At 53.2% G+C, this 11,127-nt stretch overlaps 1 protein-coding gene across 2 annotated transcripts; it reads right to left on the minus strand.

Moving 5' to 3' along the window:
* Positions 1–2,353: 2,353 nt before the first annotated feature.
* TAL1 (TAL bHLH transcription factor 1, erythroid differentiation factor) lies at positions 2,354–9,131 on the minus strand. Of its 2 annotated transcripts, XM_042820104.1 has the most exons (5): positions 9,008–9,131; positions 7,631–7,780; positions 6,370–6,792; positions 5,812–5,903; positions 2,354–3,210 (listed from the first exon to the last, which is right to left on the minus strand). In XM_042820104.1, coding segments are annotated over exons 2-5 (936 nt in total). In that variant the 5' UTR covers positions 7,633–7,780; positions 9,008–9,131; the 3' UTR covers positions 2,354–2,791. The 2 variants fall into 2 exon arrangements, with proteins under 2 accessions (XP_042676038.1, XP_042676037.1); XM_042820103.1 differs by lacking the exon at positions 7,631–7,780.
* Positions 9,132–11,127: the final 1,996 nt, after the last annotated feature.

The following is an 11,127-nucleotide window of genomic DNA, read 5'->3' on the forward strand; positions in this document are numbered from 1 at the left end:
GGTGTCGTCCTCCTGCTCACGGCATGGCTGTGGCATGCTGCAGCTGTATTCACCTTCAACATAGCCTGTAAATGATGTATGTGTGTATGTATGCCACCTTCAGCATAGCCTGTAAATGATATACATGTGTATTTATACCATCTTCAATATTGCCTATTAATGATATATATTTATGTATATATAAATATACACTTATTTATACATATATATAAATGACTGATGTCACCAGCTCAACTGTTTTTTAGTGTTTTTAGTGTGCACCAGGCTCTGACATTCGTTTCTTTTTTTTTTTTAATTAAAATAAAGGAGGAATTCCTACAACTACCCACCGTTGCCTATGACTGCCTATTGAGCCTTAGCCAAACACTGCTCAGCTCCGAGCACAGCAGCGTTGTCCCCAGCAGCCCCATCCCCAAAAGAGAGACAAGGCCACCAGTGAGGGACCTCTGGGGACATGCACACAGCAGGTGGCAGTGCCCAGGCGCCCGCCCAACATGGGGGATTGCTCCACACCACCGCTTCCTTCCTGCTTTCAGGATGGGGAAATGGTTTTGCAAGGGATCTGTTGGCTGTTGGCAGCTTTTCCCAGCTGGGCACAGAGCTGAATTGCCGATGGGTGCGAGGGGGGGAGAGAGGAAAGCAAGCGGAGGCTGCTTTGTAAAACTTTATTTAGAAATATTCTTGATATATTCATTATATATATATATTTATATATACACACACATTACAACAAATGTGTTTTCTAAATAGCACATCCACAGTGGGTCGAGAGTCAGGGTACCGGGTCTGGTTACCTTGTTTCTGCTGAAAAAATGCAGAAAGCCAAAGGGAGGGTGGCAGAGAGAGGGACGGGGCTGGGAGAGAAAATAATGGCAGGGGGAGAATTCAATCACACGGTACGACACTGAGCAGCAGTGCTGTTCCAACAGAACCGGGGCGATGTTCCACACACGGAGACGTGAAGCAGGCAGGGGGGAAGGTGGGTGGATGGGGGAAATGTACCATTCAATCACGATTAAAGGACAACTGTACATACCCCGGGAGGACGGCAGCGTGCTATGGGCAGGTGTGCGTGTGGGGACCGAGGAGGTTGTACCATTGGCCAACTGTCCAGCTACCAAAAAGGGAGAAATTAAACAAACAAAAAAAAAAACAGCAAAACAAACCAGAATTCTGGGGAATGAGGAAAATCTCAGAGTGTTGGTGGTCTTTTTTCTTGCAGTAGTTTGACAAAAAGTGAATGAGGCCCCCCTCTCTCCTCCCACCCCAGGTCACCACCCAGGTGCCCATTCCCAGGGACACCAGTGACTACAGCAGCCCCTCGTGCTCAGCACTGCCCCATGGTAACTCCTTCACTTAAGCTGTCCCTTTATTCAGGGTCTGGATACAGGAGGGCACTGTCCTCCTTCTCCCCACTACACGCTGGGGGATGCTGTTGGTTTCTAACAACTTGGGGCTGAGCTCAAAGCCCTGGCTTGGGCTGGGAGTACATCCCACCCAATGCACCTGCTCTACACTGAGAAAAGTCTCAGCCTATTATTTACAAGAGGCCCTAAAGCCAAGCCCAAAGGCTTTCTCCCTTATGAAGGACGTTGGGTTGTGGTGTAACACTACAATTTCTTTGCCTTGGAGCCTCTACACATGAAGGAACCAGAAACAGAGGAACCACAGAGCACTGACACTTGGTCCCAAACCAGCTCTGCAGCCCCTAAGACCTCGGGATGATCCCATCAGTGCTCTTAGCATTCACCCCAGGCCAGGAGATACAACAAGGCTGTGGCTCCTACCAGCCTCAGCCAATCAACGGCCTCCTACTGTCTAATTGCATCCAGTCTGTGGGTGCTTGCAGGGGTGCACTACCACCACTACTTTCACACAACAAAACCAAGAAGTTCAAAGCATACCACTGAAACCCTTTTAAAACCCTATGTACACTCAAACTGCTGATGCATCATTGATTCCTTTCACTTTTTTTTCATTCAAAAAAGTCCCTGGTTCAAGGGGAGGGCATCGCTAGTCACCTTTTCTCTCCTTAACCAATTTTGAGTTTCATCTTCCTTGAGAGAAGCTCAGCCCTACAGAAACCTCTGGGGAAACTTGAGGGAGACCACTGCAGGATCTCACCTGCTGTGTTACAGCACAGGGAAGGGGGCTCAGGGGGTGGTGGGGAGCACAGAACACCGTATGTACCTTTATGTTCAGTGGATACTGCATGACGGCGTTGAACAGAAGGAATCTCACGTCATAAATACAACACCCCAAACTATCCAACTTTAGGTAGAAGGGAAAGGAAAGGGGACAAAAACAATTAAAAAAAAAAAAAAAAAAGAGAGAGAGAGAGAGAGAGGAAAAAGAAAGTCTCAATCCTTTTAATAGTTCTTTTGCTGAGGGTATTTTTCACCTCATTAAAAAGATACAGTCAGAAGGTCTTGGTCAACGGGAGCATGGCTCGGACCAGTTGCTTGTGCTCCACAGCCCTGTGTTTCATTCCTCACGTCCCAGCCTCAAGACTGCTTGAGAAGTGACCCTCAGGCGGTCCAAAAAACCCTCAGAATGTTGGAGGGGTGCTGGCTGCATTCCCCTCCCATCCTCAGAGTCAGTATGTACAACGAAGACGACTTCAACGCTTTTCTTCTTCGTACGATCCCGTACCTAAACACCGAGCGTCCATCCCATTCGGTTGGCCAACGTGCCAACCTGGGCCGAGCAGACGGGGAGCCGAAGGTCCCAAATCCCACCCACCTGGGTCTCGCCACCCTTCTCTGAGCGCTCGGGGAGTGATTTGGGGTCATCACCGCTGCGCGCTGCCTTCGACAGGGAGGATGGCATGGTGCAGGTTCCGTGCGTGCTTGGAGTCGAGCGTGTCGTGCTCCTCTGTGAAGCTGTCCGGGCTCGCTGCTCCATCCAAAGAACTTCCACAGCTGGAGTTCGGAGACAGCATGTCCTGCAGGAGGTCTTCCTGAACTATCCCCGAGTCTTTGTTCACTTTACCCCTTTGGTTTCCTTCCTCCTCCTGGTCGTTGAGCAGCTTGGCCAGGAAGTTGATGTATTTCATAGCCAGGCGCAAAATCTCATTCTTGCTCAGCTTTTTGTCGGGCGGGTGCGTGGGGATGAGTTTGCGGAGCTCCGCGAAGGCTCCGTTCACGTTCTGCTGCCTCCACCTCTCCCGGCTGTTGGTGAAAATGCGGCGGACCACCTTCGTGTGAGGACCTGCAATTGCAATGGCACACAGTTATTAGCAGCGCCCACCGGCTCGTAGAATCATAGCACCACAGGATCGTTAAGGTTGGAAAAGATTTCTGACATCACCCAGTCCAACCATCCAGCTACCACCAATAGTGTCCAAAACCGCGTCCCTCAGTCTCTCATCTCCACGGTTCTTGAATCTCCACCATCTCTCCGGTCATTTAATAACTTGCTCATTTCTCAAGATACTCTATTTATTTTAGTCCCATCATCAAGGCACAGGACCAAGAGTTTCCAACTAGCAGGAAGCTAACCAAGGAGTCGCAACAGCCACAGCTCCTGTTCAATGGAAGGGAAAAGTTGAGTTGCACCTTTCTAGATGCCCCCTGAGATGCCTAAATTTAGCTCTCCAAGGAGGGTGGCTCACCATTACATGTATTTTTAGGGTATCTCAGCAACAAAGATCCTATCAAAAGGCTAGCTCACCAGATGGCTTTATTTTTCTATCCCAAAAGTCACATCACTGGGACAGGGGAAATTGGCATGAGCTGAGGATTTAACAGCTCCAAGATCCCAAGATCTTCCTTCTGCCCTGATGTCACCAGGATCAGGAGATCTAGCAGAGATCACCAGCCCTCCAGGTGCTTTGTGTGATGGGGCAGCAGGACTCACCCTTGTGTAACACACCGTGGAAGCAGTGTCTTTGCCTCAAGGGTGACCATGGGAGGAGGACAAAGCAGCTTTCCAGCTGGCCCATGGACCTCCTGCTCCCTCTTGCTCATCAATGCAAGGATTCTCCATCAGACACTGACTGGAGAAGGGTCTCCCAATTGCCAATGATGACCATTTGGCTCTGCTACTGTCAGTGCCAGCTAAATTTCTAGTTTTACAGCCATATTCCTGTAGGGCATGTAACAGGAGGTATTCCTGTGCTCAGGAATGCAATCATCCATTCTCCCTCTATTGGTTCTGCTTTCAGCTCATCGAGGCAGCTCCTGATGGCATGAGGTGGCATTGCCTCTATGCTGGGAGAGACACAAAGCAGAAGTCTGCCCAGAAGTGAAATCAGGACTGCAAGTCCTTGGATCCACAGAAAGCAGTGTGTGGAAGGAGACACTGCCATCAGCCATCTCCATCCTCACCTCCAGCACACACTGACAATGGAAGGATGCAGCAACCTCAAGAAACTATGGGAGAATGGCCATGCTGGAAGGAATAGGGAACATCACAGGCAGTGAAAATCACCACAGATGTGTTCAATTAACAAAATGAACAAATGAAGTGTTCAATTAACATGCTGATGAGTTGCACCCTAAAGGATGGGCTGTGGGATTCTCATCACACATCGTCTCTCCTCTGTGGGGACCAAAGGGACTTCAGCCACCACAGCTGCCTGGCTCTGCTGAATGCAGTGACAACGTGCTGTCATCTCCTACAGCAACACAATTCCTGCTCTTAAATGCTCTTTCTGGACAAAACAGCATGCAGTAATGGATTTAGGAGGTGCAGCTTAACATCTTTTTGCATTCATAATGGAATAAGGAAAAGAAATGTGGATCGTGTTAATTATCCAAAAATCTCAATCTTCACAGGCTTCCAGCACATCTCATTTACAGGAAGCTGCCTACTAAGAGGCAATGTCTCATGAAATGCTGAAACCAAACACTGACCTGTCCATTTTCCTCCCCAAACAAGATCAAGAATACAACAAAGTCTGACACCACTACAATGTTTGATTCTTCCATCAGTGCCAGCAACTAAATTAACCATATTCTTAGAAGAACAGGTTTGGGGCAAAGTGTGTCAAGCAGTGGAGAAATTTAAAATACCCCTTAGCTGTATGGAAGCTCATGGAAGAGCTTCATTTCTCATAGAGAAGCCCCCTAATTAAGCCAAGCAGTTGGCTGCAAAGTTATGCCTGGATTTTGTTCCAATCGATGGATTGATCCATGCTTATTAAATTGCGATTGTAATTACAGATCCAAAGAAAACCAGCAAGAAGACAAGCTTCCAAAATTACGGAGTATCCTCTCAGATAATTTTTCACATCTCTGTCTCCCCGTGTATGTTTTGTACAGAGTGGCACCATCACTAAGTGCTGTCCCCTGCAGTGTGCCATCACCATCAGAGCCCACGGGAGCACAGGGTCAGCCCAGCACTGGTGACACGTGCTGACTCCTCATGGCACCATTCGGTACTTGTATTCCACCTCAAATTGATCCTAATTTTGCAAGTTTACATGAGGTGGGATCTGCAAGATTCAGCCCTACCTATAAACACCTGGAGCCAAAAATTCGGGTACGATCAAATATTGTCTACTTATTAGAATACAGCATGTCTGTTTCTATAACCATAGAATCGCTGAGGTTGGGCAGGACCTCTTAAGACCATGCAGTCCAACCACCAACCCACCCCCACCGTTTGACCCCGCACCTCAGCACAGCCCCCAGCACGGTGCCTTCCTCTGCCGCTCGTCTCAGAGCGACCTGTGAGGCCGGCTGCCCCCAACCCAATGGCACCACCCACACTGCACACAGATCTGTGCTGTGCCTTCCCCGAGCGCGAGGCACCCGCCGCATCCCACCATGTTCCCCCTTCACGTTTTGGGCTTTTCACCGTACTCACCGTCGGTGATCTCCATCTCGTAGGGCGACGGTCTCCTCTTCACCCGGTTGCTGCCGTACATGGAGAAGGAGTCCGGCTCGCCGAAGAACCCGCTGCAAACAGAGGCAGAGCGGCGTGAGGCGGCCCCGACCTCTGGGGAGATGCTCAAGGACCCCGGAGCCCACGGGGGATGGAAGGGACCCCCGGCGTGGGATCCGCGCTGTGCCCGTGGGGCCATTTTCCATCCCTGGGGCTGAGCGGAGGAGCTCTGGAAGCACCGCACAGCTCAGCCTCTTTCCTCCCTATACCCCACCACAGGACCACAGCGAAATGCCCCATATCGGCTCAGCCCGTGGTATTTCTGCCAGGCTTTTCCCCCCCTCTGGGAACGACGGATTTTCGTTCTGTTCTTTTTTTTTTTTTTCTTCCCTCCTTTCTTCCTTCGCAAAGTTTGCCTTTTTCTTTTTTTTTTTGGAGATGACTCAGCCCTCCCCTTCTCCCCCCCAAATATCCCCTCTTCCCTCCTCTCCTTCCCCTCAGCCCCGGGGACGCGGTGGGGAGCGGGGGGGAGGCACGAACCTGCCGATGGTGCCCAGCGGTTGCCCCAGGTTGTAGAGCATGGCCCTGCCGGGGGGCTGCAGCGGCAGCGCGGGGGGACTCAGCTGCACCATGCGGGCTTCGCAGGCGGCTTCGGCAGCGCGGCACGGCTCGGCGCCCGGCGCTCTCTGCATCGCTTCCCCCGCCGCCTCTCGGCTTTTTATGTCCAATGAGCCCCCCCGGCGCACCAGCTCGATGACGGGCACAGCGGCGGCGGGGGGCCCGGGGGAGGGTCGGCCCGCCTCTTTGGCCGCCCCGTTGAGCAGCAGCTGGGGCTCGGCCGGCGGCTCCATGCCCCCGCGGCTGCTGTCGGGCTCGCTCGTGGGCTCCGCTTCGGGGTCGTGGCGGCGGGCATCGCGGGGGTCACTGCTGGGGGGCGGCGGGGCGGGCGGCCTGTCCATCGTCCTGCGGGGAGAGCAGCGCTCGGGGCGGCCCGAAGCCGACAGGGGGTCCCCCCGTTTCGGCCGCGGGACGTCACGCAGCGGCGGCGGGGCGGTCCGGGAAGAACCCCCCCCTTCCTCCCCCCCACATCCATTGTACCCCTGTACCGTGACCCTGGGGATGCACCGCACCCATAGGGACAGGGAACTGGAAGGAGGCCGGAGGTTCTCCCAGCTCCGTTTCGAGGACATTTCGGCCCACTGGGGTGGAATTTGTACTTTATTCGTACTAGAATAATTGTTATTAATTTTCAACATGGAAACCAAGCTTCAGGCGCTGCCGAATGGGGGGGAGAAGCGCTCACACAAAGCCCCGCACCCCCATGAGCTCAGCAGGAAGGAGGAAGGGGCCCCGGCTCGAAGCAACCGCGGCCGCGCACGGCAATTGTATGCGGCCCCGCTCCCTTCTTTCACCCCCATAACGAAACTATCGCGACAGAGCCGAGGGCGGGCAGCACTATCGCGACTACTTCTCCCACCGCCCTCCTAGCTCTTTCTTTCTTTCTTTCTACCTTTCTTTCTTTTTTTCCTCTCCCTATACATAACGGAGCAGATCTCATTCCCGACATCCCCGCTGCTTCTCTTTGGGTCAATTATTATCATTTCTGGGTTGATCCAACCCCAGAGAAAATTATTATTATTATTATTTTGATCACATCTCTCCATCTATAATAATTATAATCATAGTAAGAATAATATCAACCGTTCAACCCAAAGCTTTACTGCCTCCCCCCGCCCTGCCAGCCCTCAAGAAAGAGCATCTAATTGCCTATTCCCATATTGTATAGGAAGAGATTACTCACATGTGTCATATTTAAGTAGGGACACCGCGAGTCTCTCCCGTTTCAACAAAAGCGCTCTCAGTGTCAGGCTGAATTTACTCCTCCCACCTCGAGGTACTTACGATTTTACAGAGAGGAAGGACACCCGCATCGGGATAAAACTGCTAAAGCCTGGGAGGAAGAGAAGGGGGGGAGAGAAAGGGAGAGAGAGGGTGGGTCTGGGGGACACGGGAATGGCACCGCGGGGACGGGGGCAAGGCGCACGGCCCCGGCACACGGCCCGAACCTGTGCGGAGCGGGGAGAACTGGTGTCTATGGGGGAAAAGGATGATAAATTCAAGGAGAAAACTGGTTTATTTAGGGGAAAAAATTGTAATATATCTAGGGAAAGCATTAATAAATAAAAGTAAAAAGAGGGAAAAAAGAAGAAAAAAAAATACATATTTTGGGGCCGAATCAGGTGGATTTTTGGATTTGTGTCTTCGGGAAGGAGATTGCGGATGGGGTCGGGGTTGGTTCGTTCCGATGCGGCCGCGAATAGCGGCGGGGCCGCTCCCGGAGCCGCGGAGCACAGCGCGGAGGATCGGGGCCGGTGTCCGTCCGGAGCGGCCCCGCTGCGATCAACAGGAAGAGAGCCGTCCGTGCCCCCCCCCCCCCGCAGCGAAATGCCGAGCGGGGGCTTTGCTTTTCGTTAAACAACGGAATAATCCCGTCGGTTTCTACTCTGGGTTTTGGGTTTTTTTTTTTCTTTTTTCGTTAAAACGAAATAAACCAAAAAAATGCCCCGCATCTGCGGCGTTTTCGTTTCGTTTTGGGGTAAACGCACGGAGAAAATGGAGGGGAGGGAGGGCATGAAATCCCCACCCGTTCTGTTCTGCGCCTCCAACTCCTTTTGTTTTGCGGCCGTGGATGGGCAGGAAATTTCCACCCCGGCCGGGCACCTCTCCCTGTGCCCATGGTGGGGAGAATTACCCCCCAAAACGGAGCGGGAAAGGGATGGGGAACGGGGTGGGGAGAAACCCCCATGAGCCGTCCTGCGGTCGGTTCACGTCGGGCCCCCCCGGCGGAGCTGTGGGCATCTCCCCACATCTCCCTGCTTCGCCCTGCATGGCCCCACAGAGCCCCGATAGTGGGGGCCGCGCCCGGGTGGGGGGTGAGCAAGGAAAGGCAACCTCAGCTCCCTCCTCCCCACCCCCCCATCAAAGGAGAACAACAGAAAAAATAAAGCCCAACCGTGGAAAAGCCGCATTTGTTTTTGTGGGTTTTTTTCCCCCTTTCACCTGTCTTTAACACACTGCAGAAGACCCCCGCATGCCCCCAAAATCCCCCCCTCTCCGCCCCCCACCGCGCCCCCCTCCAGCTCCATCCCGCTGCGGGGCCCGATCCCTCCCCACTCACCATTTGCTTTTCATTGGGAAAAGTGAGTGGAGCCATTTTGTGGCCTACGCATGGCGGCTATATTTGTAGTAATGTGGGGTGGCTTCAGCTGGGGAGGCTCTAATTCCACATCACGTCCAGTTTCCTATTTAGTATGGAGAGCGGAACACTACTGCAATGTGGCCGAGAGAGATAAAGCCCCAGCAGTGGCCCGCCTGCCCTGATAAGCTTCTAAACCCATTATTTATGAAATGATTCATTATTATTTGGCAATTTTATCGAAGGAAAGCGGAAAATTATTGCAGGGATATGCATAGGAATAACTCCGGAATGCCTTCTAGCTTTTTATGTGTGTGTGCTTAGATGCTCTTAAAAAGACACTGCAAAAAAAAAAAAAGGAGTAATAAAATATTACACTGTGCTGCCCGAGTCTGAATGGCGATTCTTTATTTTAGTCCTCTCAGAGGTTATTATTGCCCCCTGCATTTTGCTGGGTGCCTTTTTTTTTTTTTTTTTTTTTTTTTTTTTTTTTGGAGCACATACTCCATTCTTAATTAAATTTAATGAGCCAAAATAAATTGGTGGGGATGCTGAAAGAGAGAGGGAAGGGGCGTGGGGCTGCTCTGGCCCCATCCGCAGCCTTCGTGCCCCGCTGCAGTGCGGGTGTCCTTTATTAGCGCCCCGATTGGGGTGGCTGAGCATCCTCACTGGAGGATGGGGAGGGATCGGGCACGGCTCGAGCTCGGGAAATTTGGGACGGGAGAATTGGGGAGAGCTCAGGCCGAGCCCACGGCAGAGCGTGCAGGAAAAGGGGAAAAGGGAGAAAGGGGGAAAGGGCAGGAGCCGGGAGCGCGCCCCGTCGAGGCTGGAGCTCGTGGGGTCGAGAAGCTGGGAACGGGAACGGGGGAATGGGGACGGTGCCGGCCTTCCCCGTGCGGGCTTTGGGGTATGAGGTGGGGGTAGGGGGACGTGAGGGCACCTCCCCACGTTGCCCGGCGGAGGAAGCGGGGAGAGATAGGGATGGCAGAGGGTGCCGTTTGTCATCTCTACGTCCATCTGCCCTAAAGACGGCGGCAGAGAGCGATTTTCGATCCCTCGAAAATCAACGAAATTACAAAAGAAATGGCACGGGGAGGCCGGGATCGAGGCTGGACCGGTCTCAGAAAGGGCCTCGATCCCCTCTACGGGACAGTGAACCTCCATCGTGTCATCCCGGGGGAAAAGGGGCGGACGGGCAGGGCGGAGCGGCCGCACCTGCCCGCGGCGATGCGCTGGGGGGTTCGCGGGTCGCTATTGTGTCCCCGCCACCTGCACGCACACGGGCTCGAGCGGGGAAATGCCGGAGCTGTTATTCTTCCTTTCACTCCTTCCCCTCTCAGCTTCCCTCTCTGGATGCGGCCGTGGGAGAGGTTCGCCCCCCGGGTCGCTGTGCGCTCACGATGCCGGCAGTGCGTGTGCGGGTGCGTGCGGCGGGGCCGGTCACGACGCGTTGGAGAGCTCCGCCGCGCCTCCAGCCAGGAAACACGACCATTTTCAAGCCGGCTCCTCTAACCAACAGGAAGTGTTAAAGATAGAACAGCCGGGGCTGGGCTGGGGAGATTAGGAAGGCGAGCATCTTCTGAACGCCCCCAGCAGAAGCCCCCCGGCGGGGTGGGAGCTGCATCCATGTGGCTGTGAAGGACCCTCGCTGGGCACGGGGCTGCCCAGATAAGCTGCGTGTGCCCCATCTCTGGAGACATCCAGCCCGAGTTGATTCAGTCATCAGCCTGCGCCGATGGGGGGCAACCAGCCTGCAGTATGGAGTTGGAATTGGATGATCCATAAGGTCCCTTCCTACCCGGGCCGTTCTGTGACTCCATGAACTGTAAAGCCTTGAACAGGGCTGCCCCCTCCCCACAAAACACAGCTTGAGTTTGGTTACGGCTCCAAAGCCCAGCGCCTTCCAGCTGCTCAGCACTACATTGCAAAAGGAAATGCAGTTTTAGGGAAGGGTGGTTTGTTTTGTTGGTTGGTAAATTAACAGCTCACTCCATTTGCCATCAGCATGACATGGCTTGTGTAACTCAGCGCGATACCACACCCTCATCCCGAGCTGTGGGCAAGCAGTTGGGCTTTTGTTTTCGCTTTGGTTCTAGCCCTCA

The sequence above is a fragment of the Centrocercus urophasianus genome, unplaced genomic scaffold (assembly GCF_019232065.1).
Source record: "Centrocercus urophasianus isolate 14NV4802_14NV808 unplaced genomic scaffold, USGS_Curo_1.0 seq_18, whole genome shotgun sequence".
NCBI classification, from domain to species: domain Eukaryota; kingdom Metazoa; phylum Chordata; class Aves; order Galliformes; family Phasianidae; genus Centrocercus; species Centrocercus urophasianus.